Here is a 27,611-nt window from a genome sequence, read left to right as displayed (position 1 = left end):
TCAAAGTGCGCGGCACAGACACGTACCGGAGGTAATTGGCTACGGCGTCGCGCATCGATGACGCAAAAAAACATCATCGGTACTTGATTGGTTGACCGAAAGGGGCACTCGTGGTCCGTTGGTCGGTCGTAGAAAGATTTACAGTAAATGTCTTTACTGTGCCCGTTTTAGCATCCGTGTCACACCTGAAGAAGGCTCCACGGCCGAAACGTTGTGTTCTCTTTCTTCTTTTTTTCAGCATGGAATAAACCTATTACTTGTTCCTTTGCAGATACAATTCTATTGTTTGTTGTGTTGTCTATGATGTTTTTTTCCCCCCCATTTTCTGTGCCCTTCTGTCTTGTACATTATAAAATGTTACTTACCTTTGCTGTGTCCAAAAGATGAAGGAGCAGGTTTAAATGACTTTGGAGGTTGATCGTTGTATAGAAGATACCCAATGTCCACAGTCTTTTAGGAAGGAATATAAAAAATACCAATACAAAGTTTATATTTGTATTTGTATTGCACAAAAGGCTTCTGAATTATAAGAGAAACCTGTGAAAATAAACAAATCGAAAAGACAATGTATATCCTGACCTCACTTTCTGGGAGATGACACAAATAATAAATAAAGGTTTCTTACCTTTTAATGAATGTAGGACAAAAAAGGCTGCAAAGTCTGCCCCACTGCACTCTTGGAGTCATTCACCAATTTCTTCCCATATACCCAGCCATTGGTATGGTCATCCATGTAGAGGTATCGCAGACCTCTTCCTTCATCGTGGTCTGGCAGCTTATACAGAATAAACCTGTATGATAAAAACAGAGCCACACCGGTATTATATGTGTATAGAACTGTTTAGTTCACAAAAAAAAGAGAAAATTGTCATGTTGTGGAAGTTTGTGTGTTTTCTTTTATTTGTATGAGAGAGAGGTTAAAGAGAAAAAAGTTTTGGTTTACACCAAAAACACATAAAAGAGTATTACATCCTGTATACTGCTCTAGAACTGTGACACTGTACAATGTGTCCTGGGTGTTGGACAGTGTTAACTGTTGAGATCACTAGAAAATAAAAAGGGCACTTAAACAATACTAGTGTCTGTTGCCAGTCTGTGGGTGCACTGGTGCTTCTGGGAGATGAACAGAACCTGTGGCAAGAGAAGAAGGGTCAAGCAGCCTTGATCATTTCTAGGTGATGTAGTGGCCTACAAAGCAAAAATAGCTCTTGTTTTTAGGGGTCGTCCATGTTTGACATGAGCATTGTGGCACAACTGGAATAATCTTATGCGATTAGAGCTCATTTTCTGCATTTTAAACCAGCAGAGCTCTGTAGAACTGAACTGCAGCAGTTGACAAAGAGTCAACAGTTGACTAAAAGAAGCGAGGCAAGGCAAGCATCTCACAAACATTACTCTCCTCAAGAATACATTCTAGTGAATCGTTTCAAAACGAACTATTGAAAGGAAAAAAAACTTTCAAATCCAATAGTAATTTCTTTATGACAAAAAAAAATCATAGACACTGTACCCTGGAATTACAGATGCAGCCATTCAAAGTGCGCGGCACAGGCACGTACCAGGGGTAATTGGCTACGTCATCACGCATCGTGATGCGAGATGATGCAAAATACCGCGGTGCGTGATTGGTTGACCGACTGGGGCAATCGTGGTGCTTTGATCGGTCGTAGAAAGATTTAAATGTCTTTACTGTGCCCGTTTAAGTATTGAATATTTATATAGAATTTTACCACTGAAGGGAAATCTTAGTAGCTGAGCATAAAAAGAATAGAAGCATACTGTAACGTGTGTGAAGGCCATAAATGATATTAATTTTGGAACATAAACATACAGTATATGGCTGGTCTCGGTACTAAAAAATACACACCAGTATTTTATTTCTCCCTAAACATTTTAAGCTTCGAAGTCTTTAACTAACGTGATACCGGAGTCAACAAGCATACTTTTAGAATTTGATTAAAAGGGAATATAATATGGAATTGCGTATCTAAAGAAATTAATAACGATATCATTATATTCATGTACCGCAACACAAGAATAGTACACGCTGTACATTGTCTGTTGATAATATTTCTGTAGTGCTTTTTCAGCACTCTGCATATGACCTTGCCGGTGGCGCTGTGGGTTAGGTTCCTGACTCCCACTCTGATCGAATTTAAGTAATTTTAATAACAATGAATAGTCACCTATGCGTTACAATATAAACATTTGTTTTGATTTAAATCGCAAACGCGGGTTTAAATATATGTGTTTTTTGATTCACAATCAGACAAATGCAACATAAATTGATATCTTTGTCATCTAAGTATCTTAATAAACTTTCAGCATAGCTTTCTCCCCGTTTAGATTTATTTTTCTTGGGATCTTGGGATCAAACGTGGAAAGATTAGATTGTAATCGTATTTATTTTTTAAATGCATTTTAGAAAAGTGTAATCTATACTAAAAAGCTGTACACCACCTGCTATAAAGATACATATTGTAATACTTTCGGGCTCGGATAGGACGGACACAAGAACTCAGACTTGTGGAGTTAAATCTCAACAAAACAACAACAAATCTCAATATTTTGTACGAATTATTTGTAATACAAACCAAAAACTCTCTCAAATTCCTCCAATTAGCATAGCTTATGCAAAACCAAACCCTGCTACTGCAGATATACCCGACTTTGATAAAAGAGGAGGAGTGTCTTTGCTGAGTCAGATAGCTGTGGACCTCTTTGACAGTGTGTTGCAGGACTTGTCCGAAAACCAGGAGATAACAGTTGTGAAACAGGATAATGATGTGTTTCATGAACCACACAAGATTCAGCAGGTTGCCAGCTCTGTTCACAATGAATTGCTGTGTCAAACTGGATCCCAACAGGTTCTACAGAAAGTTGTAGCCACCAGAAATGAGACAGTGGTCAAAACCATAATCAGTTCTATGGTGACCAACATTTCCAAGCTGACACATTCAGCTTCCCGATGTTCATCCCTTTCACCAGAGACCAGTATTAGCAGAGAAGCAAGTGAGATCATTGATGAGGTGATGGGTGATATTAAAATAACTAGTGAGCACAGCAAAGAGGCAACACCCAGTGCTCTGTCTTCTGAAGTTTCTCTTGTTTCTTCTGAAATAGTACATGGAGTCACAGATAATCTGCTAAAGAACATCCAGCTAAACTGTTCCAGCCCTGAGTCCAGTACTCCTCAAGCTGCCATTGATATGGAAACCCGGAGCACTGAACAGCTCATGTGCACCAACATGGACCAGTTAGAACCTTCACCTGTTATTGGTCGAACAGTCAGAAGTAAAAAAACGACAGTCTTCTATGACAAAGTCTCCAAAAGGCTTTTCTCCAACACTCCCAAGTGGTTTTGAAAACAGTTTCCAGCCAGAAGACACTATGGATAAGCCCTGCTCATCAGCTGTTGGTGTGACACCTTGTTAGCTTCTGGGACCCGAGAGAAGCCTGGAGATTATATGATTATATGTCAGCCGTCCCCTGTTCTTCTATATCTCTAGCTTGACTGCGTCCGGCTGCTCGGCTTTTGTTTGTAAAGTTTGAACGAGCGCCCCGTTCACTGTTTCTTGTGAAGTAAACATGACTCTCTCTGGCTTTGTCACTGTGGTCAGAAAGCATTTCTTGATTCTGCTTGAGCAGCTTCATGAATTGTAAGCGACTGTAAGAGCTCTTTCTAAAGTCAGCCCTCCTACAACAATTTATCACGCAGTCTCTTATGTGCACATTTTCCTACAAGTTGATCTCTTAACATGTCAGCTTCCAATACTCCCAAGTCACACGATTTAGCCAGTTCTCTTAGTGAATTCACAAAAGCATCAACAGATTCGTCCTGAGACGAATTCCTACATTTATGCCGTACCAAAACCACATTTCTCCGCGGTGTAAAGTAAGCGTCTAAGGCAGCTAGTCTGTTCATATGTACCTTTTTCTCCAGCGAGGTTGGCGAAAATCCGCTGCAGGGGCGCCCCGATGCAGTGCAGTAATGCAGCCCGTCTCAGGCATCCGGAGCTTCTGTAGATCCACTGGCTATTTCAAAACATCTGTACGACTTCATCCATGTCTTGTATTCCGTATACAAATCCGGAGCTCCGAGGTTCAGTGGAAGCGGTGGAGAAAGCTGGGCATAAGCAAAACTTCTCGGCGCGGCGGCCGTATCTTCCATGGCGCAAGCTTAACGAACAGTCCGAAAATTCAAAAGTTCGTTTCAACCAGCACGAGAACTAAAATCTGCAGTGTTCTGCTCGCTTTGAGTTCGCCAAGCACTCATCTCTCGTCGCAATAAATGTTGTGTATCTTAATAAAGAGTCGTTCTTATATTATTTTAACTATTTTATTAACTACACAGATCACTCCCTTACACCATATATTCCCGCCTTCTACTCTCCCGTTCCGTTGTCTCGCGATGTCTACTCACTATACTCAGCTACCATATTCAGATATTGTGAAACAAATTTTAACTAAGCTGCTCTTAAGAATTCATCCTATTTCTCCAAAGGGGGGAGGAGAAACAAGAACAGATTATGGAAAGTTTATCTTGTTGGGAGCTTAGGGAATTTGCTGTGGGCATTATTGACAATGTGCCGAAGAAACTATTTACAGCCCCAGATACCTCAGAATGTAATCCAACAATGGGAAGCAATATCCAATGTGAGCTGGTTTCTGTCAAACAAGTGGCCAGCTGTATTTACAGAGAACTGCTGCAGAGTGCTGGTTCCAAAGACAACTTACAGCAAGCAGTAGCAGCCAAGAGTGAGAACCTGGCCAAAAAGATAGTTAATTCTCTTGGGAGAGAAATTATGAAGTTCCAACATTCAGATATCGAGTCTTCAGATGCTCCTCAAGCTGACAATGATATGGAAACCCGGAGCACCGAGCAGCTCATGTGCACCAAAATGGACCAGTTAGAACATTCACCTGTTATTGGTCGAACAGATGCAGTGAAAGCTATCTCTCCCAGTCTTCAGGATATGGTGAAGGGCTTTTAATGGTGTCTAAAATATATTGCTCTTCAAGGTACTCCAAAACTGAAGTAACAACCTCTCTAGCCAGAAGGCTTTCATCTGAAGCCTTCTTTGCCACTGTTGTGCAATAAACCTCCTGGTCTAACTCTTTTTTCATTGCTTCACAAATGGCTCCAGCAGTTTCTACTGTATAGGTGCACAAATCTGAAATATCTGACACAGAATCAGAAAACACTGAATTTGTTGGTGAAGAGCTGACACTTGAGCTCTTTGCATTGCTTTGAGCAGGAGAACTGGAACAAGATACATCTTCTTCAGTCTGGGTGAGTAAAGATTTGAGCTTTCCAAATAAAGTCCTTACAATGCCTTTTGCAACTGAACTCAAGTCAAAAGTATGATCAATGGATCCTGTTTCTGTGCTGCCTCTAGAAGTTTGAGGAGCAGCAGCAACATTTTTATTGGATTCTTGCAGATATTTATTTGTTTCAATACAATTCAGTGCAAACAAAACATTTATCACCTATCAATATAAGACCTATTTTTACTTACTTGTCAGGGTTCGTTGTTTCCCATGTTAACATTTAGAAATTTGCAACCAAATTTTGAATGCTAGCACAGATGCAACTAATACAAATATACTGTTGTCTATACAGTATAGTAAAAATCTATTATAGATATAGGTTGTATGTATAGAAAAATATATACAGTACAGTATTTCTAATATATAAATGAAGCAAGAACAACAGAATACCAGTCTAACCAAAGAAATAGAATGGTCAGTATTGCATATTTTAAGTGGATCCCTTAATTTATAAATAATTAAGTGTGCAGACCCCTGTTTCATTCCAGAGGAGGCAGTGTCAAAGGGTTCTTTTGGCATCGAGTCTATGGTAGAAAGTGAAGTCACCCCCTTGGAACCTGGACAGCTTAATATTCTCTCAATCAAAACCTAGTGGGAGCTGATCTGAACATGTCAGGGAAGGAACCACTAAGCAACAGCTAGGACTAAAATTCAGGATTTACTGTACTGAAGGAACAAATTAACATATTTCTTTACATTTGTTCTTTAGTTATGACACTGTGCATTTTAACCTCAAAAAGCTATCTGGAAAAATAAAATGCATCCATTACATTCAGACATTACAAGCAGTGTACCTTACCTGTCCATATAAATTGTTATTGTTATTGTTATTGTAAATTTTTAATTAAAAAACATTATGATAAAAAATAATTAGTGTGACATTGCTACTACATGGACAAAATACTAACTTTATTCTGCAATATTAAAAAATGATGACTTATTAAAAATATATAGGCATCTTTTCTAGTGGCAGAACAATTAATCTATTTTAAAGCATATTCCTGTGTAAAAAAGATGGCCTCCTAACCACGATTGTGTTCGTACTTTTTCAATTTACCTACTGAATGTCTAAAACTTGCTTAGGTTTTTAACTTTAATATGAGAGGCTTATAAAATAAAAATCACCGCAACAAAATAGCACATTGGAAATTATAAATCTTAAACTTCAATCTGCAACTGTTCCATAACACTTTAGCGAGTATGGTACAATTGTGTTCCTATGTGAAGCAAGATCACTGGTATTTTACATCATTGTGTTTTCAACAACAACTACTTGGTCAGGCGCAATGTATCTAACCAGTTTCATACTGGGTACTGCATAATTGACACATAACAAATACAGTTAAATTCAGAAAATAAATAGTAATTCTTCATTGAAATGTGCAGAAATATGTCATGTTTATGTTTGTACCCTGTTAACTTCATAGAAATTAGACCTTAGAGAATTTAAAGATTCTGTGAAACATGCACTTTGACCAGAGGTGCCCAAACTTTTGCATACAACTGTATGTTGCTGCTGCATCATTCAGGACAAAGCCCAAAATGCGTTTTCAACACATTTGATGACTTAGTGTTACTTAGTTGTTACTGCCCTCTGGTGGTTGTTGATTGAAACATAACATCCATTCAAACACGACCAGACATTTCTCCCACTGTCAATACTTCAGCTAAATTTCACATTTTATACTGGTGCCACAACATATTGTTAGTTATTATGATAGAAATGTGTTTTAATATGACTAATATATTATTGTTGTAATGCAGTATGATCAGAGTTATACATAAGTACAATACAACAGTTTATTTTTGCGAAGGTTCAGTTAGTGTATTTTGACTGCTGCTCTAGTCATTGTCAATATCAATATTCAAAGTCAATGTTCTAGTCATTACAACAAAGCCAGTCTATGGTAAACTATATCTAGGATTTGGAAAAATGCACATGAGCTAACACGAAAATGTGCACATGTACTGTACTGTTAACAGACTGATTCATGCATTTGCAAAGAGAGAAAAAGCAATTTAACGAACGCAGCTGGGGAAGTGAGTTAAAAATAGAAAACAGTTAATCTTTAAACATTTACACATCACCATACTAAAATGATTAAAATAAAAACTTTCTGTACGCACTGATGCTTAACATACCACAACTGCAGCATGTAGGACTTACCCATCAGACAGCTGACTGATCAGAGGGACTTCATGAAACCAGTTGGAATCAGTAGTCACCTCTTCAGTGGAGTCAGGTGAAATATGAACTGACCCAAGAGAAAAGAATTATTGCCGCATTAGAATTCTCATGGCATGCATAAAAAAGTGATCAATCCAATTAACATCCAAAAAAGGCAGAAAACATGTATTTATTCATAGATAAAATTAGGATGCTGATTAGGATTTATTTATCTGTTTACCCATATAATTTAAATAATTTTCACACCTTAGCTCACAACAATTTTACTGCACCAGACTGTGGCACAATGGCTGCCCAGAGATCCCCAGACTTAATTGGAACCTTCCTCAACCTTAACAGTAGATGTTACCAAGCTTTCAAAACCCAACACTTGTGCATTAATCATTTAATATTGATTAAATGACACAAAACAATTGACATGTTTTTATCTGAATTAGCTATACAAATAAAACTGAATTTAATTAAACTGATTTTTTGGATTATATGTTCCATTGTCTTTCACAATATCTTTCATCCAATATCAGCACCCACTTAATTTCTCTGCAGCTGCATTGGAAAATTTGTCAAAACATAACGTTTTTCAAAACCTTTATTTTTTCTAGAAACAAATTAAAATACTGACCTTTGGTGATTTTAGAACTCTTCTCATTAGCAATGGTAACATCTCTTTTCTCCGTGCTAACGATCTCAGTAGAAGCTGTGCCACAGAGAAAACATCCTTTTAGTTGAATAGTCCTTTCAGATAGTTTAGATCAATATGTTGTCAACCTGCATCATTCCCTCTGGCCAACAAACTAAAACACATTAAATTGTGAACTAAATCTCAGTTGTACCACTGCAAAATATTGGATCTAGAAGCTTACCCTATTTTCCAGACTGAAGTACTTCTTTAAAATATTGCCTTTTAATACTGTCTTGCATTTCTCTCTCAAAATCCTTCCTTTCCTGTAAACTCTCATTTAGCTTTTGCTGCAGGAGAGCAACCTTCCTTTCATATAATTCAAATGCCTGAGAATGACAGAAAACCTTCACAAGTGGCTATTCTTTAAAGAAAAAGGAAAGCCTCTCAACAAAAGATGAAAAGGTCCATCTCATTGTTGAACATCTTGTATTAAAAAGCACATGTTTTTCCATTACTCTAGTATTTAATGACAAATGAACTAGCTTGCAACCCAACATGTTGCTAGTAGAAAACTTCCCGTCCATAAGGTCACATTTTAATTTAGTATCAGACAGAAGCTGTTGGGCACCACTGAAATTCCAGCTCAAGTAAAAACTACAGGAGACTCCGATCTCATCTCAATCTACAGCACCCTGAAGCTGGGAAGCTGGGTCTGGTCAGAGCTCAGAAGAAGAAAGGCTGGGTCCAACATTACTTGGATGAAAGACTCTGTGTGTAGTTCAGAACCTTGCAGGCTGGGTATAAGAGATTGAAGCAGCAATGTCTCTCCTCTAATGCTTAGGTAATGAAGAGGAGAGATCATCAACCACCCTCTTGGATCCTCTTGGGGAGATACCCCTGAGGGATACTTTAGAACAGCCAATTATGCAAAGCAGCATGTCTCTGGGATGTTACATGGAATTAAAATCCACAACACGCAGAATAAATGCCCCACAGGCAGGTGCCCAAGGCTGGAGATAAACCATGGGCTTTGGAGATGCAGTGCTATAACCATGAATTGAATGAGGTGCCAACATACCATGCTCATTGTGGTCACTGAGGATCCAAAAAGTATTCGTTTAGGTTATTAATTTAAACCTATAGGTGGTCATCTTGGAAATACAACAAAATATACCTGCAAGGTCAGTGTCAAGTCCGGAATTTGCATGAAGAAAAGTTCACCTTAAGAGGATGAATCCAAACATCCATTACTCCAGTACCTTTTTGTGCCTTCTAGCTCTGGTCTGTTTCTTCAGCTGGGCCTGTCGCACCTCCCTCCGGGCATCTTCCTCTATCCTCATCTGTAAAGCCCTTTCTCTGATTTTCCACATCTGTAGAGCCGTCAGTGAAAAGGCAAAGCAGATGAGAAACAGCAGAAAGCTAGATTGTGTTGAGCACAAAACAGCTACGCTACTAGACATTTATATTTATATATGTCACCTGCTTATAGGTGGTACATTAATTATTGAGGATTCTGTTAGATCATGTGGAGCTGAATCTCTCCCCTTTTTACAATCTAGCAATTGAGGCCTTTTGGCATTTTTCAGCATATTAGGAGCATTCAGCAGCTGAATGTGGTCTGGGAAGCCCAAAGACAAAATAACTGGGAAAATAACATACCATACAGCAATGTACAGTGAAAATGTGAAAAAAAACAAGAAACATGATTAAACTGATGTAGAAAACCGATGAGGCTAAATACTTTATATTGATAATGCTGGTGATTTGAAAGCTGATAAATCAATGAAAGGGGTGAATAAACTATGTGTTTTAAAAGTGAGTTAAGCTACAGTGTGGAATGTAAGATTCATAAAAGCATATAAAAAGTGTCTGAAGTCTAAGTGTGACGATACAGTAACATGATTCACTAAGGGTATCCACTCTGCAGAAATCTGTTCGGCTGGAAGAGGCGTATAAAGTATAAGGTGAGAGAATTTTTTTAATTCGCATTTTGCAACATAAAATGCTTAATTACTTGTCAGAAAGAGAACATCTTTTAAAACAGTTATGCTAGAGATCCTGTTATCTTTTGCTTGCTCCCCAATCATGCTGTATTTACAGAGGTGTCACAAGGTCACTTGCCAGAGTTGATATAAATGTCTCTAATCAGTTTAAGATGCAGAAGGAAACCAGCTATTAAAGATCTGTCATCCAGGTGATGACCGGGAGCAGCCCTGGGTCAAAATAAATCAAACTGTATTCTCATACCTCATCCTGTCTGCTGTACTGCAGACCTCTCAAACGCTGTATTTCACCACTGCATATCTCCTCTGTTTTCGGAGCTCCTGCCTGGTGCCTTCATAAACAACAACAGCAAAGAAAGCTTCATCCACAAGGCAATGTCAGACAGCAGCAGAGGAATTTGTGAATGTGGTATTTCCGTAGAGCAAATGTTCATCTTTTGGAAAACTTTGACTCAGTCAAGACTTCCACTTGCTTGCACAATTAATTAACTTAAGGCAAACCTTTACTTACAGTTGTATTCTTGACATCTAATGTTTAAGCATAACAGTAAAATATTTACACATATTTACAGCGAAACAAAAAAAAATGTGATACAAATACAACAAATCAGGAATCCAAAAGGCAGGAACTTGCTGTTAAAGAGTGAGGAGCTTCCATATGTTATTACCTGTCTCTGTTAGCCATAAACTGGTCTGAAATATTCTTGGATCCTTCCTCAAGGAGCCATTCCCTCACATCGGTGAAGCTGATATCCCTGGGAATCTCGTTCTGCTCCTGGAGCTCCAAGAACTTCTTCACTATTGTTTTCTGAAAGCCAGCACAGCCTTTTACTAGAGTGCCACACTCCCTTCATTGCAAGGTTCTCCTAAGCACTATTATAGCCGAGTGTGCACTTCAAAACCAACACTGACTTTTTCCATTAGATTTTTAATTTGAACTCACACCGATAGAATGTGTTTGCATATGTATAAGAGTGAAGGCTGAGCTACTGTAGTTTGTTGATCTAAACATTTCAATTTAAGATGTATATCTTGGATACAGTGGTTAACCTTGTTATCTCGCAACACTGGGGCCAGGGGCTCTATTCTGAGCCTGAGGTGATTTGTCTGTGTGGAGTTTGTATGGTCTCCCCATATTCACATGGGTTTTTCACGGTTTGCTCTGGTTTGCTCCCACAGTCCAAAGCCATACTATACTGGTAGAAAAAAAGGTGTCTAATTGGTTCTAGAGTGAATTTGTGTCTGTGTGTGTCTTGCAATGGACTTAATTCTGGTCAAGGGTGTATATCGTCTTAAGCCCGTTGCTTTCTGGGATAGGCCCCTGCTCCCTGCAGCCCTTAGATGAGGCGGTTAGATTAGATGACGTGGATGGAAAGGGATGGATGGAAGTTCAAGTCGTTTTTCAGCCTTGTCTGGCAAAGAAGACTTATAAATTCTGTTTTGGACTACACACAAAAGCTGCCTGTATTAACATGTGTTTGGAAAAATACATTTGTTTGCACTGAAAATGGATTAAAGTCTACAGAGCAGTACAGATAAGCAGTGAATGCTCCGATTCGGGTGGTACAATTAGTGGTTTACCACAAAGAAAAACATCCAGATATATTGCCCAGCCTCAATGAATAAAAAAGCTATCTTTTTTTAACTCTGTTATCGTGAACAGAGAAGACTACAAGGCGACCTGTTTCAAATATTCAAAATCCTCACAGTCAAGTCTGCTTGTTGAACGCTGACTTCTTTCAAGAAACAGCTGGATGAGACTCACAGACCAATTAACAAGTAATTACCAAACAGGCTTAAGAGCTTCCTCTCATTCGTAACTTTTCTTATGATATGAAACCCATATCCTGCATGCAGAAAGGACTATATGGGCTATAAACAACACAAAGTATCATGAAAAGATGTACAGTATGGCTGAACTAACAAGAAGAAGCTAAAATAGGCTAGAGCAGTGACAAACATAAGCAACAACATCATCAGCGTCAAAACACTAAAACAGAAATTAGCTTCATAGCAATTAGAGAAGAAACTGAAAGAAAACATTGAAATTGATCCTTAGAATACAAACACAGTCAAGGTAGAGACTTCCTTGAAGATGACATGATGACAGCAGTATATTCAAAAGTGCATAATGGAGAGATCTTATGGAAGCCTTCATCTAGAAACGTTACTGATTGCGGGCTGGATAAAGGCAGAAGTCTATGATGAAGAGTCAGAATCAGATGGACGGTTGTTTAAAAACATCACACTTACCTGTTTAGTCACATAATTTTTGTCATACTGCAACTTCACATTGCTAAGGTAGTTATGATATTGATTGTATTCTTTCAAAGAGCAGAGGACCTGAAAACAGACAAAACATGTTTCAAGTACTGTCTAGGAGGTTAAATGTTTTTATTTTTATTTTACAAATCTAGAGCACAGTCAAGTACTCTGTGTTTGAATATTTATTGAGCATAAGGACTTTAGCACAAACCATAGGCCTGCTTTGATTACATCTACTATTACATGCTTTGATTACAACCAAAGGCCTGCCCACCGAATACATCTATGCTGGAGTGCAGACATGAGTTAAATCACGCTACTGGAAACTATTACAGCTAAATGAGCTAGAACCTGGTCTATTTTTTTTTACAACACCTCACTCCTTCACCATACCAAAAAAGCCTCATTCTTTGCACAAACTCCAAACAGCCTTACTTTCTCCTGCTCATTGATTAAGCCTCTGTTCTGCAGAGACTCCTGCATGCCCTTGCGATGGTAATAGGTGCGCAGGTGGGGGTCATGGAGGCTGTTGTACTTCGAATCCAAAAGGAAACCGTGGGGATCAGTCAGAGTGAAGTCAGGAGATGGCTGGTGCAGCTGAAATAGAAGGTAAGTATTTTATTAAAACATGATATGTACAGGTAAACACAGATATGTATCCCCCTATGTTTCTGAACATAAAAATGAGAATGTTTTTTTTCTCCCCCCTCCGAAGGCGGTCGCTAGTTTCTTGGAAGACTACTCCAGAATCGCTGTTATCATTTTTTTCTATGTTCTTGAAAATCAAATTCCAATTTCTCAGTCATTGTAGCCAACTAAAAATGACTACATTGCAAAAAGACAGTAAGCACAATAAGCTTTAAGGCATACAGTACAGCTGAATTTCAATAATGTGATCAATATACTGCGTCTAGAAAAATATATAACCTTACTCCTGATGTTATATGCACAAAGATGTCAAGGGAAGACAGTTTGCTTACAGTTTTATCATTACAGCAACCACATTATACTAACACACACAGAAATGTGTTAATGTGTCCCAGGTATCATTTCATATTATACAATTTTACATGTTGGTTTACCCTTAAAAAGAAAGAAAACCATGAATAAACATGTCATTTTTTACAATTTAAATGTTTGGATTTAAATAAGAATAAATGTATTCATGCTTTTCATTTTAGGTTACACTTACTTTCTCCGAAAGAGCAGTCCTGCAAAACTGAGGTTTAGACCCTGGGATTAACGGCAGTTTAGTGCCAACGGGTCTCTCCAACAGCTGCTGCTCTCCCTGCAGTGCATACAGCATGGTATAGCAGCCCTGAAACACAGAACATAGCTATCGTACCTCACAGAACCACAGCCAAAACGCCAGAAAAAACAAGCAGAGCTGATGGCAGAAATGATTTCATCTGTCACAGAGTGAAATAAAATGGGTGTGGGGGCAACAGCAGGTATCAAGGACAATGTTGACTTTGCATAGAAGTTTGTATAGAATGACCAGTGACTTCAATGAGGGTGGTAATATGTGTCTTTCTTTGTTCTGGGGCTTCCTACTGATAAAGATGCTATTGCAAACATTGTTAATTACCACACAGTTCAGAGAAGACACATGGCATGTCAAAACTGGCCTAGCCGAGCCTCAGACTGAGCAGGTAGATCTAGAACATAACAATTCTAGAAAATCTAGAATGTTCTAGAGCAATCTTACACCTGGCCATCTGTATATAGCCATTTGATCAATGAGCCCCAAGAAGTTAGCTCTGCTTACACCCAAAACTATCAACCCCCCCCCCAAAGAAAGGTAGGGGGGCTTTAATAACCCCAGTGACAGAGCCAGAGCACACAGAAACAGAAGAAAAAGGAATAACCAATTTGTACCACAGCACCCAGGAGAGGGTTTGGACACCAGGGACTCTCTACAGTGAGCAAGGGAGGAAGGCATTGTCTTCCTCCCCTCTCTACTCAAAAAATTGACTCAGAGACAAATGGGGGGGGCATATTAAAAAACGGACTCAGCCAGGACTGAGGAGGATCCCTAAGACTACACAGAGTTTCTTTGCTATGACAGAAGCAGGCACACCAGGTCTCCAACTGGGGCTGGGTTTGGGAGAATATTTGCAGCTGGACTTTTCCTTTGGAACTCTGGTTTTGGTAACTGGGGTCAAATGGGGCTCTTGAGCTGGTCTGCAATATGTTCTGTGAGTAAGTAAGTACCTCTGGTGGATAAATTGTAATCTGTGTTCTGTGGATTAGGCTATAATAGATACTGGAATTGCAAAGTACTGTAATACAAATGGAAATTATGTAGGATGACTTCTGGTCTGTGGATGCACTAGTGGTTCTGGAAGATAAAAAGAACTTGTTGCTGGGGGAAAAGGTCTTTAGAATTGCTAGGTGGCATAATCAGCTACAAAACTAACTTTTAAAAGCAGTCCCTGCATTTAAGGGCCACGGTTCCTGACATATCTTTTTATAGATAGGTAAGAAGAGTTACCCTAGGGTGTTCAGAGGGCTAAATCAGTTCATAACATTCTTTTTTTTTTCTTCTGCACAAACGAGTTGATTCTCTAAGTCTGTTTAGAGTTTTAGATTGGGAAGGCATATTCTCACCCGAGACATTTTAAGACAACAAAAGAAAAGTACAGTACGTATATTCCCATAAAATACAGAACACATAGCTGGAATTTTTAAAATCACGTTCCATTTATTTTACCTTCTAGAGCATTTAAAACAGTATTAGAAATATTACTACGAGGTGTACGTTTTAACTGTTTTACTAAACCTTACATTTTAAAGCTAAACTAATGCTGATTTTTTTACGATTCACTACCTAAAAGTTCAAATATTTAAAAGTATGGATAATACACTCACAGCTCCAGATCCCGGTTTCTTTCTCTCCATTTTAACCCTGATCTCGTTCCATTAATCCATTAATCAATTAATCTATTTTGAGAAAACAATTCCGTCGTGTTCGTGAGCGTTTAGACTTTATTTTGTATAATTCGGACTTGAGCATAAACCACTGTATAACCAAAATGTTGTCTATTATAACGTCAGATCTGCAAAGCAGTTGCCTTATCTGACGTATCCAGCGTGTACAAGTTAAGTAAAGACGTCATTAAAAGCTGCAGCAGGGAAGCTACAGTATTCGTCCCAGGACGGACTTGTTTTTTTATATATATTTATAATTAGGTTTTAATTAGAAAATCCAGACAAAAAGGCGATGTCCGATTTAATGTTTAATTTGAATGTCGCCATTCTAACTCAAAGCCTTCACGGTATCAAACCTGTGTGGTCACACGTCCCAAACAGTCTGGCTCTGCCAGTGGAGCCTAGAGACCCCAAAATATAACACACGGTTTGCCTTTTAATAATTTACACCTATAAAAATAATAATAATAATAATAATAATAATACAAAGTAATAAACACTTGTTTTAAAAGCGCGGACTGATTAGTCATTTGTACAGAGCAGCATAACAAGACAGTGGCCACAGTACATACGGAAATCTCCAACTGTACTATATTTAAAAACTATATCTTTTTTCTGTATATCAAGACCTAGTTTTCAGTGACTACTGCGATGTGCCCTTCCATTTCCTAACTTAGTTATAGAAAGCAAGTGGAGCTGCTGAAGAAAATATCCTAAAAATAACTACTTTTTGTAGTGTTCGTAATGTGACGAGGGGTCCGGTTCACCTTCAGACTTAATTTCCTATAGAAGTATATTGTATATACAGTAGGTTTTATAGTCTTATAAAACCCTTTTTTTTAAGCGTTTTATAATGCTACTCTTGCACTCTGCTGTCTCCTAGTTCCTTTCAGTTGGGCTTCACCGGTGAAATAAGGATGAAAACACCCTCTCTCTGCCCAGTCTTGCTTTTTGGCGGTTGATGTGTCTGTATGTGTCTTTTCTAGATATGTCTAAAACGACACCTAATATGCAGGAAGAAGCTGTTAAATTGGTAAGCTGGTATCTGTAGCTGGTTAGCTGCAGAAAGGGATTGAAAACGTACAGACATCATTTTGGGTGCGACGGTAGGATGACGTCACAGCGGAACGGCCATTTCACGAGGTTCTTAATTCCTCAGTCTCGAGATGTGTTCTGGTTGTTTTCGGTTTGGCTGAAGGTATTTGTACGGTAGCAATGCCGTGCTTTAAATTTCATACTTGGTTATTTAAGATCCTCGTTTATATGAATACACTATATTTATGGTATATAAATTAGTTATTTCTGGATAATCACTTCAGGAGCTCACTTTATCCCCTGAACAGTAGTCACTGTAAATATAATTTGTCTTTTATTTCCCAAAACAATTCAATATTTCCCACTGTACTGCATACAGTATTTAGCTTTAAGTTTTTCCTTAAAATAATTGGTAAAGAAATTTCTCACTTTTCAACCACTTTTCATCTGTAGCTCCGAGGAACTGCTGGTATAATGGTGAACAATGCGTGACAGACTTTGGGATCCTTTGGGATGGAAAAGAAGTGTAGAAATGCAATTTTAATCATGGTAAATTATGGTATTGTAGCCATTTATAGTTATACAGGTGTTGTCCTCAATATTCTCAGTCACAGCAGCATGCCACATGGAATATTATCCATCCATTGTCTAATCACTTGATCCAATTCAATGCTGTGGAGAAGGGCTCTGCAATTACCAGAGGTCAGTTTCTTCATTTCTGTTGCAGTGTGAGAGCAAAGAAAATTACAGTCATCAACAATTATACTGCTTATCTGTTTAGTTGCAAGAGGATTATCCTTTCTTTTGGACATAATCTGCATTCGGATTTGTGACCAAGATTACATCATACAAATGCCAAAGATTGGAACGTCTGAAAAAGACTCAGTGGATGACAGAGGGATCAAATTTGCTAACTAAATGTGTGTTCACTGATTGATCTGCAGAGCCACACGGTCAGGCCGGGTGCAATAAGATGTGGATACAGTCCTTCAAATTCACATCCCTAGTAAATAAAGAGCATACAATCCATTTTATCACTCTGCAACTCACAACTGGCAACCCACTGAAGCTAAGCAGGGACACTATACTGTAAACAGGCGCCGTCCTTCGGATGAGACATAAAACCGAGGTCCTGACTCTCTCTGGTCATTAAAAATCCCAGGGCGTTTCTCGAAAAGAGTAGGGGTGTAACCCTGGCGTCCTGGCCAAAGTTCCCATTGGCCCTTACCAATCATGGCCTCCTAATAAATCCCCATCTATGAAATGGCTTCATTACTCTGCTCTCCTCCCCGCTGATGTGTGGTGAGCGTTTTGGCGCACTATGGCTGCTGTCGCATCATCCAGGTGTATACTGCACATTGGTGGTGGTGGAGGGGAGTCCCTATTACCTGTAAAGTGCTTTGAGTGGAGTGTCCAGAAAAGCACTATATAAGTGTAAGCAATTATTAATTATTATTATTACTAGCTGACTAGTGACTAGTGACCTTATTTTAGCCTGGAAGAGATACATTATGATCATTTAATACTGGCAAATATTCTTGTAGCACAAGGGAAGCGGTACAAACATTAGATTTCCACTAGGGGGAACAGTAGGTTTTTGGACTAAACTGTCCTGCTTTGGCAACACTATATTTATGGTATATAAATTAGTTATTTCTGGATAATCACTTCAGGAGCTCACTTTATCCCCTGAACAGTAGTCACTGTAAATATAATTTGTCTTTTATTTCCCAAAACAATTCAATATTTCCCACTGTACTGCATACAGTATTTAGCCTCTAGAATTTAATTTGCTCAATGTTAGTCTTGAAGCATGTAGTTAGTACTGTGTAGGTACTATCATTTAACAGCATTCATGAGATACATTCAAACAGAATATTAATTCCATATATTCAATTGAATCTTTCAAAGAGAACAACCATTTCCCTGCGAAATTAGGCTTTTCTCTGTCACTTCTCAGGTGGCTCTGACAATCAGCTGCCGTTAAATTGTGGCTGTGGGCATCTGTTTCAATGGAGTTTCTACTCCCTCTTTAAGTGTGATATTAGAAATACATATTTTTTGCTCAAAAACGTCTTTTTACAAATTAAATATACAGCTATAAACTAATATGATGTTTCGACTGTGAAGCCTTCTTAAGGTCTGTGAGACACACCTGAAGAAGGCTTCACAGCCGAAACTTTGTGTTTTCTCTCTTCTCTTTTCAGCATGGGATAAACCTATTGTTCCTTTACAGACTACGCATGCTGACACAGCTACCCATCTGCACTGCTATAAACGAATATAGCATACAATGGCATCTAATTATAACAACTTATACTTAAAGAATCTTTTGTTTTTAATCCACAGCATAATATTACATTATGAAAGACAGTTTCGTGCAGGAAAAAAAAGCACCTTTACATTTACCTTTATTTATATAAAAACTAGACTATTGTCTAAAATAGTCTAAATTGGTAAATTGTGCCATGAAAAGTTCATTTTTCAGTTTCCACTGTCTACATTCCCGGGCACGGCTTATATGTGCGTTAATATTTACCTATCGGATTAGCAAAGGTTAAAATGACACAATTGAAACAGGGTGAGGAAATGTGCACAAACTCCTCTGACATACTCATGAGAGAGAGTCTTTCCCCTCTTGACATGCTTTGAGCTTATAAAAGAGAGATAACCCACTGGAGAAGAACACGACTGTGAGTGACATCACTGTGAGGTCATAGGCATTGAGCAGGTCAGAAAATCAAGACTTCAAGGGGAAACTCAATACTACCCAACATTAGAGACATTCCTATTTTTTCAAGTGCCATCTTGATAATGGTTTAAGTTCCTCAGATATTTTTTAACTTCAGCTAGGCGTATGGCCTTTGACTTAAAAATCAGTAAATCGTTAAGGAATGCTGGAAGGTTTAATAGAATTAAGATATTCTTACCAGATCGAAACACCAGCATGGCACTGTAACCTTATTCTTTATAGAAATGTGACCATAAACTCTCTCTTTTAAACTGTACAGGCCTATTACAAAGCCAGTCAAAGTGGACAGCTCCACAGAGTAAACAGTCATAAAATCCAATGCTTCAAGTTGATCAATAATGTAGTAACTGTACTGTATATGAAGATGTGGTGATTGTTTTTATTTAACCTTAACCACCTGTTCTGAAAAGCATAGGTTGTCTTGTGTTTTGGAATACGTAGTCTGTGGTGTTATTGATTTAGCTAGTAAAAATATATATTTAATATTCATCCATTGCGTGGTTTCTGTGTAAAGTGCTGTCAGCATTACACTATTAATTTATTACAAAACTGCTGTGAAAACAAACTGAATGATTATGTTTAAAAGACACTGGAGATCACTTGGATTTGCCATATTTTGAGAAAAGTGTAGCGTTGAAAGCTAATACACACGTGTAGTTGGATATACCTATCCATGGGTGTATACTGTTAACTCCAAGGAGTCGGATTTGAGTCATAAAATCAAAATACAGCATAACCATTCCATTATTAAACTGCGCGATGTCAGTACTCCTGATAAACAAACCCTTTAGCCGCATCCACAGAAACAGAAGTCGCAGATATGTGCCGAACAGGAATACTAGTATCAATATAATGTGCTTGATACGAACTGCCTAATGGGGCCACAGGAATAATTGAAGGCAGGTCAGATCCAGCACTTTTATTACAAACAAGCCTTTAAAGAAACACAAACAGAATGTACTTTTATGATTTGAAATAATTGTATATCGCCTCAGCAAAAATAATTTGACTTTTTTCCCCCCCTCCACTTTAGGCTTTGACTGTATAGGTTCAAAGTTGTTTCCTGACTTTTGGATCTTAAGCAACAGTGAGGGTCATATATTCAGTACTTCATTTAAAAAATGTTTTTTTAGATGCATGACTTTCTCATGATAAATATCCTTTCTAAATACATTTCACTTTTGCTATTAAGGTCAGTACTGAATAGTTTAAGAACAAGTAAAGGTTTATTCCATGCTGAAAAGAGAAGAAAAGAAACAAGAACTGACACCTGAAGAAGACTCTACAGCTGAAACATTGAGTTTCTTTTCTTCTCTTTTCAGCATGGAATAAACCTTTACTTGTTCCTCTGCAGCCTATGCGTGTTGACGCACTACCTACTTGAGCTACTGCAGAGTTTTCTTACATATTACTTACCACCATTTGCTTTGACTAGGAAAAACTATGCAGTATCTTTTGAAAAACAGCCCTTTGTCTATTTGTGCCAGCCACGTGTTACTGGCAGTCCTCAAATGTGTCAACTACTGTGAGGAAGGCCTTCCACACTCCAGGCCTGCTTGTGCACACAGCCCCGCCTCCTCTTCTCGTTTGACCGATCTCTCGGTTCGTGTCCGCGATGCAGGTCCAGTGCTGACCCCCACCCTTCGTCACACACCACTTGGAGTGGTCCACCATGATGCTGAAAGGCCTGGCCTCTGGCAGCTGCATAGTCTTCACGTTGTACACCTTGTGCGCCACAGAGCAATTTGACGGCAGAGGCTGATGAAGCTTCCCCCAGCTTTTGGCAAAGAAGTCGTCTCCTAAATAGTTAACCAGCAAACCTGAATAGAGATCTGAAATGGAACAGTGTCACAGGTTCCATGTTAGAATCTGTCCCAGGCACACTTTCTACCCAACCAAAAACAGGAAGTGCACTACAGTAGCTACCAAAACGTCAAACTGAAACTGAGAACAAGTGAATGTGTATTTCTCCCCCCTCTCAGGGGTGGATGCAATAAGAGGTTCCCTTTAATGAAATCATGGCATCAGTTTAGCATTCCTCACAGAGCAGTAACACTGAAACACAGGTAAAACATGAGGTTTTCTCTGCAAACATGTGGCTCAACAAGGTAAAAAAGTATTGATTTCTTGCCTCTTTCTCTTCACAGACTGTAGTCTTGAGTTTACTGATGCGGTCCATTGGGAACAAGAACACTATTTTACTTGGCCTGGGCTTCCAGATTCTGCAACTTGCTTGGTACGGCTTTGGATCAGAACCCTGGTATGTGCCTTGTATTCTGTAGGAGTAGAAAACCCAGGAGCTTTTCCTAACAGACACTGTAGGTCACAGATCATCAAACATAATTTGTGAACCTTTAATATCAGTCCTATTCTGAGTTATTTAAAATTATTAAGCAGGTACTGTCACTATTAAACCAAACATTTAATCTTATAAACCTGAAATACAGTCGCTGTTTTATGCATATTTCTAGTTTGATACTAGTTTTCCTTCTTGGTTTCTCCTCAGGATGATGTGGGCTGCTGGTGCAGTTGCAGCTATGCAGCTATACCTTCCCAGCAGTCAGTGCTCTTGTATCCAGGACAGCTGAAGCAGACCAGCAAGGTACCCAGGGCAAGAAAAAAGTCGCTTTGTACAGAAACTCAGCTGTTGGTTTCTGTCATCCATCTGAAAATGAAAGCACTATGTATTTCTTGTACTTGTAATCTTGCAACTTCTCTGTTATGCCACAAAGCTTTGTCGTGAAGTCAGACAGATCTATTCTTTCACCCATTTGGTTTGACAGTTCTGTTTGAAAAGCTCATAAATATCCAATGCTCCATCCACTAAGAGAGAGCTCAGTAGTCTTAAGTGTAATGGCTAGATTAGAGGGCATCCAGTATGTTTCTTGATTGTCAAAAGATTGGCCTGTGAAACTAATTAAATTAGCTTAAGCTAGTAATTAGTTGTTAATACAGTAACTAGGAGTTTTAGGGATCTAAAACCCAGAAATCTTTTTGGCCTTGAGAGCTGGAGCAGAAGATCTTGTCTTGATCGTTGCACTAGCTAATCTAATGTTTGTGCTGTGCTTGTGCGTTCTTAGCTCTCCCTGCTCATTAGAACTGGCGAGACAGTGAAGAGAAGCACAACATGTTTGCAGTCAGTCAGTGAGGTTAGGTGCAGTTTTAGTCAGGGGGCTGTTCCATGTCTTGTCCTGTGCTAAATGCCAGCATTGGGGGTTAAGACTTTTTAAAATAAACTAAAATGTACCCTACATGTTTGTCCTGTACGTATCTTCATGTGATCCTGCTAGATTTCTGCTTACCTAAGTCTTCTTGTGAATGGTGTGTGGAAGGCTGACGGTCTCGTTCTCTTATAGGTGTGGTTCAGGGGATGATCACTGGGATTCGAGGGCTGTGTAATGGCCTGGGACCGGCGCTGTACGGGTTAATTTTCTACATATTCCATGTGGAGCTTAATGAACTCCCAGTGAGTAACAGTGGCCTAGGAGCTGAGTCTGAATCATCACATCACTCTCAACACAATCATCAGGTAACGTACAGTGTCCAGCTTCATGGAATTGTCATTGAAACTCGTCATCTTTAGGTTTGGGTGTCAGTCTCTCAGAATTATGCTCTGGAATGTGAAATGTAGTCAAAATGGTATATGGTGAAACAAATATGAAACCAGACAGGTAGGATTTTGATGTTCAGTTTCTATGTAACCATAGAACTTGTCTCTATCTTATAAAAGGGAATATCATTCTTCGCAGGACATGTTACCTGTCATGCCAGTATCCCAGAGGAGTCTTTCATGACTTGCAGTACATTGTAAGAATGGTTAGGTTAACACACTTGGATGCAGATTTTGCTGTTGATCTTCAGATACTTTTAGTGAGGCACTAACATTTTTTTGCAGTTGATGTTGGCCACCTAATAGCTGGTATCAGGAGTTATAAATGTGATGTCTGTGGAGTGTATGGGTACAGGTCACACTCTCATGGTCCCCCTGTGCAGTCTTACCTAAACTGTGGTCAAGTGAGTAGCTGCGTTGGTATGTGTTAGCTGCAAGGAGACATGTATTGGTTAATCCCAGCCTGAAAAACAGGGGTAAATCCAACATTTCAGCTGCTGAGACGTCTTCAGGGGATATTTCATTTCACATAGCACATTGAATGTCTCAAGATTAAGATATATAATACCCCTAAAAATCCTGGGTTTGGCGGGCTTCATTCTGCACTTTTTAATTACCGTCCCTTTGTGATTTATTTCTGTCCACGCAGAGTTCAATAATCCCTGGTCCTCCGTTCCTGTTTGGGGCATGTGCTGTGCTGCTCGCCCTGCTGGTGGCGCTGTTCATCCCTGAGCACACTAACATGGCCCCGCGGAGCAGCACCTGGAAGAAGCATCTGTCAGCCCACAGCCACCCCCACAGCCCCCAGGCACCTGGGGAGGCCAAGGAGCCACTCTTACAAGACAGCAACGTATGACCGCTGTTGCTTCTCAGGCGGTTTCTAGATACATCATTCTGCCATTTTTTATTTATTTATGGAGATGCCAGGTAATGGAAATTCAACACGAGTGTTAAGAGTACCATTTTGTAATATATTTAAAAATTGTCCAAAGGCACTATTGCAATAGCTCTATTTATTGAATTCAATATAGTTAGAGAGGATTTTTTATACATTTTTGTCATAAATTCTACATCGGCATGGCTTACCCAGGGACTTGTGCCTTGTAGAACTGGAATGTTACTGAACACAGTGTGTTTGTCAGTCATCCTGCTTTGAAGCGGTGTGATAATATGGGTTGAAGTGCAATCGGTTCACTAGAGAACACTCAGCCCATTAAGAGCTTTACCTCTTTTTCTCTTTTGACCCAAGACAGACTTTATTAAAAGTCAGAATGATGTACAGAAAAAAGTGGTGTGGCCTCTTAAGCTTGTACATGACAAGGCCTTAATAGATGCTCTTGGGTGCAAAAGCAACATGCAGTGGGTCAAGAACAGTTCATTCTTTTGCGGCTTTGTTATCATTGAAAAGTGAAAAGGACTTGGAACTTCGCTTGTTCTACACATCTTCATTTTTCTGTTCATATCAAGCAGTTGCAGCATGCAGTGCTGTCTCAGTTTCTGACTACCTTCCCATTTTCACAGTTTCAGTTGCAAGTAAGCTTCTGCCCACCAAGAGGGTGGGGATTGCTGGGGGCTCATGTAGTTTGTGTCTCAAGAACCTTTATCTGAACATAGAGCTAGGCGTTGTGCAGCATCATGCAACTGTGAAGCTCAAGACAAAGTGCACAGGACCAAAAAATATGCTGTTCAAACTAGGGCATAGTAGTGACAAGATAATGACCTGGTGTGAATATGCCTTTTTTGAACTGTTATATTTATTAGAGGGCCTCAGAATATGAAATGAGTTTTGTGGCCTCAACTTGAAAGACGTGCATTTTTCTAAGTGGCCTTTTTCAGTAAGGATATTCGCAAGAACATGCTAATGTACCAAATAATAGAACATCAGATGTGAAATTCTCTGAAATATTTTTGTGTGCTCAATATATTTGAATGATTCCTTGAAAGATATTACTAGCGTGTAAAATATCGTAAGCTCAAATGTTTTTATTTTCCTTTCCGTTACGTACTGTGGTTATTACACTGCTTCACTGCCTTGTTTTTCTTTTAACCTTCAAGAAGATACTGTCATGGACACAGTTCTAAGTGTTGTAAATATAAAAGAGGTAAAGTTCAATAAAGTGGATTATTTTAATGTATGCAAGATGTATTATTTCATCTTAGTACTGTGTAACTCCCTTCCCTTCTTAACTTCAAAACATGCTCTGACTTTAGACATCTCAAAATATGATGCAGGATTCAACATTTGGATAATAACTGCTCCAGCAAGGTCTCCAGCTGTTGATTTAAGAATGCCTGGAAAATCTGTTGCATTGTGGTTCCTGATGACTAGAGTTGTGCACCTCAACCTTTTAAAAGTGTTCATATTTCTGTAATTGGGCCGAATATATAGTAGCTACAGGACTCTCACAAGCTTAGTTGGGCTCATCACTACCAGAATGGATACTGTGATGGGCTCAGTGGAGTAGTGGCACCACCCCGCATAGCTTCAGGTCTGTGCAAGAACACTGCCTTGATGAACAGATGAAGAGTGATGTCTGTGAGCGAGGAAGGTTCTCTCAATCTGACCGGCACTCCTTTAGTCCACATCAACAACTGCAACCTGCTGCCTCTTTATGGAGAGTGTTAATACCCTACTATAATGAAAACAGTAATTACAGGTATACAAAATATAAGACATGGCAGACTAAAACCAAGAGAAATTCAAAGCAGATTTTAATTAGATGGATTAAGCAGTTTGAAAGAGGCAATTTGGTGCTGCTTTTAATTACACTGGTACTGTGTATGATTAAAAAGGTTGTGGCTTTTCACAGCGTTGGATTGGTTTTCCTAGAGTCTCAAACTGCTGCTTTTCCCAGAACATAATCCAAATAGTACAAGAGTTCTTTCCTTCTACTGATATTCAGCAAATATAAAAGCACAGCAATAGCTGACTAAATAGAGTGGTTGTCTTCCCTTGTCCTGGAAGAACCCAAGGTCTTAATCACAGGTTAGCTGAGTTCTGCTGAATTCTATTTTTTTGTGTCATATTTGTAAATTTGCTTTCAACTATTAATACCCAATAAGGAAGCTGTTTAAGCTGTTTAGAAGCTGTATTAATTAGTAGTTAGAAGCTGTATTAATAAATAGTACAGTACTATTAAATTCACATGAAGCTAAAACCATACTGCAATACTTAGAATATCTAAAAACTGCAGGATTCAGAATTCTAAAGCTCAAATTACACAGTGGAGTAAAAAGTAACATTATGTTACTATACCTTAGATTTCACACAATATTAACTTTGCTTGTATTTAACTGCAATGTCCAGCAAAATCAGTCTTGATACAAAAAATGAGTGTAGATGCTGGATGTTTTCAGCGTGGAAAAAATATTTGAATATTAATACTATGATGTGCATATTGGACAATTCTATTTTAGTAGTTAAACCTTTCAGCTTTTTGGAATATTTCATTTTTACGTGTATCGCTTAAAGGAGTCCAATGTTTAAATGTTGGAACTCAATATTTTATGAAGCACTACTGCTCAATATAGGTGTAGGTTTTCAAAAATGTAGATCAATATGGTGTATATAATATGTTTCCATTTTTATTAAGTGTCAAAAATCCTTTTGGTAAATGTAACATCCCTCAGGCTACAAAGAAATTAGATATAATCACATATAGAAGCAGGATATGCACAGAGAAATAGAAAAGAACAACTTTGAAGTATCATCTGAAAGTTTATTTTACATACTGTGCAAAGAATTTGTAAAAACATTTAAAAACATATAACTGTCTTTCTAAGGCATTTATTGCCTTAAAACAAATGACATTTTTGTGGCTTGATATAAAAGATTAAATAAAAATACATAACATTGTCATCATTCTCTGTAAAAAATAGTTTCATAACTTTTTTTTAACTTTAAACAGGCTAATAAAATAAATAATTTGTACACATGTGTACAGTACCAATCAGATGAGATAATTATGCATTTACAAAGTATGATGCAAAAGTTAAGGAAAAACCCTTATTGTATTGTAAAATCTGGTAAGGTTAACCAGAAATAGCCTGCTTTTGTCTATATTATGAATGAATTATGAGGCAAAACAATGGATTTTCATTCAGTAATATTCCTTCCACAACATGCTAAATGGAGCCATGCACCCTGTCTGAGTCCTGCATGGTTGACTTTTCTTGTATTGTGTATTGAGATGCAATAAAATGGTTAATTGTAGCCGTAGTGCAAGAAGATGTTTAGTGCTCCCACTGCTGGCAGAGAGAAGCAGAGATGGAGAGAAACGTGCTGCTACACTGGTAGAGAAACATACAGTACTTCCCCAAAATCAGAACAGCTATCAATCCTACTGGGCAATAAACCTCCAAATAGTTTAGTTTAGTAGATTTATTGTACTAGATTTGTCGATGTTTAGTTAAATATTAATGCTTTGGCAATACTGTAATCCATAGGTTATTTCAATAAGAGTCTGAATTTTAATACATTTAAGGAACATGTCAGAGCTGTGAGTATCAAAGACACAATCTTTCAGTTTTATGTTTTAGAACTTCTATTGCAGAAAGATACCCAAAACCAAAATTATTCATTTGCAGATTTTGGCTTTCCACACATCTCCTCTTGTTATACCTGAGTTTGGACACTGTTTTTCACCTGCTTTGTGCTCATTTTCCCTCAGCTGTCTACCCCTTTGTGCCTACTCTGTCTTGTTTTCTCCTGCGCCTCATTTATCTGCTACTTTCCCTCTCTCCCTCACATCTTAAGAAGGCTCCACAGCTGAAACCTTGTGTTTCTTTTCTTTACCTTTCTTGATGGAATTAACATTTCCCTGTTACTTTGAATTTGAATGTCAGCACCTCTAAAATACAAGCCTGACCAACAG

The 27,611-nt window shown here is 38.5% G+C and overlaps 1 protein-coding gene across 1 annotated transcript; it reads right to left on the bottom strand.

Moving 5' to 3' along the window:
- Window positions 1–9,382: 9,382 nt before the first annotated feature.
- On the bottom strand, window positions 9,383–13,715 carry LOC148652270 (fibrous sheath-interacting protein 2-like). Its single transcript, XM_088597546.1, has 6 exons — window positions 13,602–13,715; window positions 12,845–13,006; window positions 12,398–12,487; window positions 10,813–10,952; window positions 10,389–10,476; window positions 9,383–9,511 (listed from the first exon to the last, which is right to left on the bottom strand). Exons 1-6 carry the CDS (start codon window positions 13,713–13,715, stop codon window positions 9,389–9,391), a joined length of 717 nt encoding a protein of 238 aa, XP_088453672.1. The 3' UTR covers window positions 9,383–9,388.
- Window positions 13,716–27,611: the final 13,896 nt, after the last annotated feature.

Source organism: Lepisosteus platostomus, chromosome 11, assembly GCF_059453375.1.
Source record: "Lepisosteus platostomus isolate fLepPlt1 chromosome 11, fLepPlt1.hap1, whole genome shotgun sequence".
NCBI classification, from domain to species: Eukaryota; Metazoa; Chordata; class Actinopteri; order Semionotiformes; family Lepisosteidae; genus Lepisosteus; species Lepisosteus platostomus.
The sequence above is the reverse complement of the archived record's forward strand: the minus strand, read 5'-3'. Positions and strand labels throughout refer to the sequence as shown.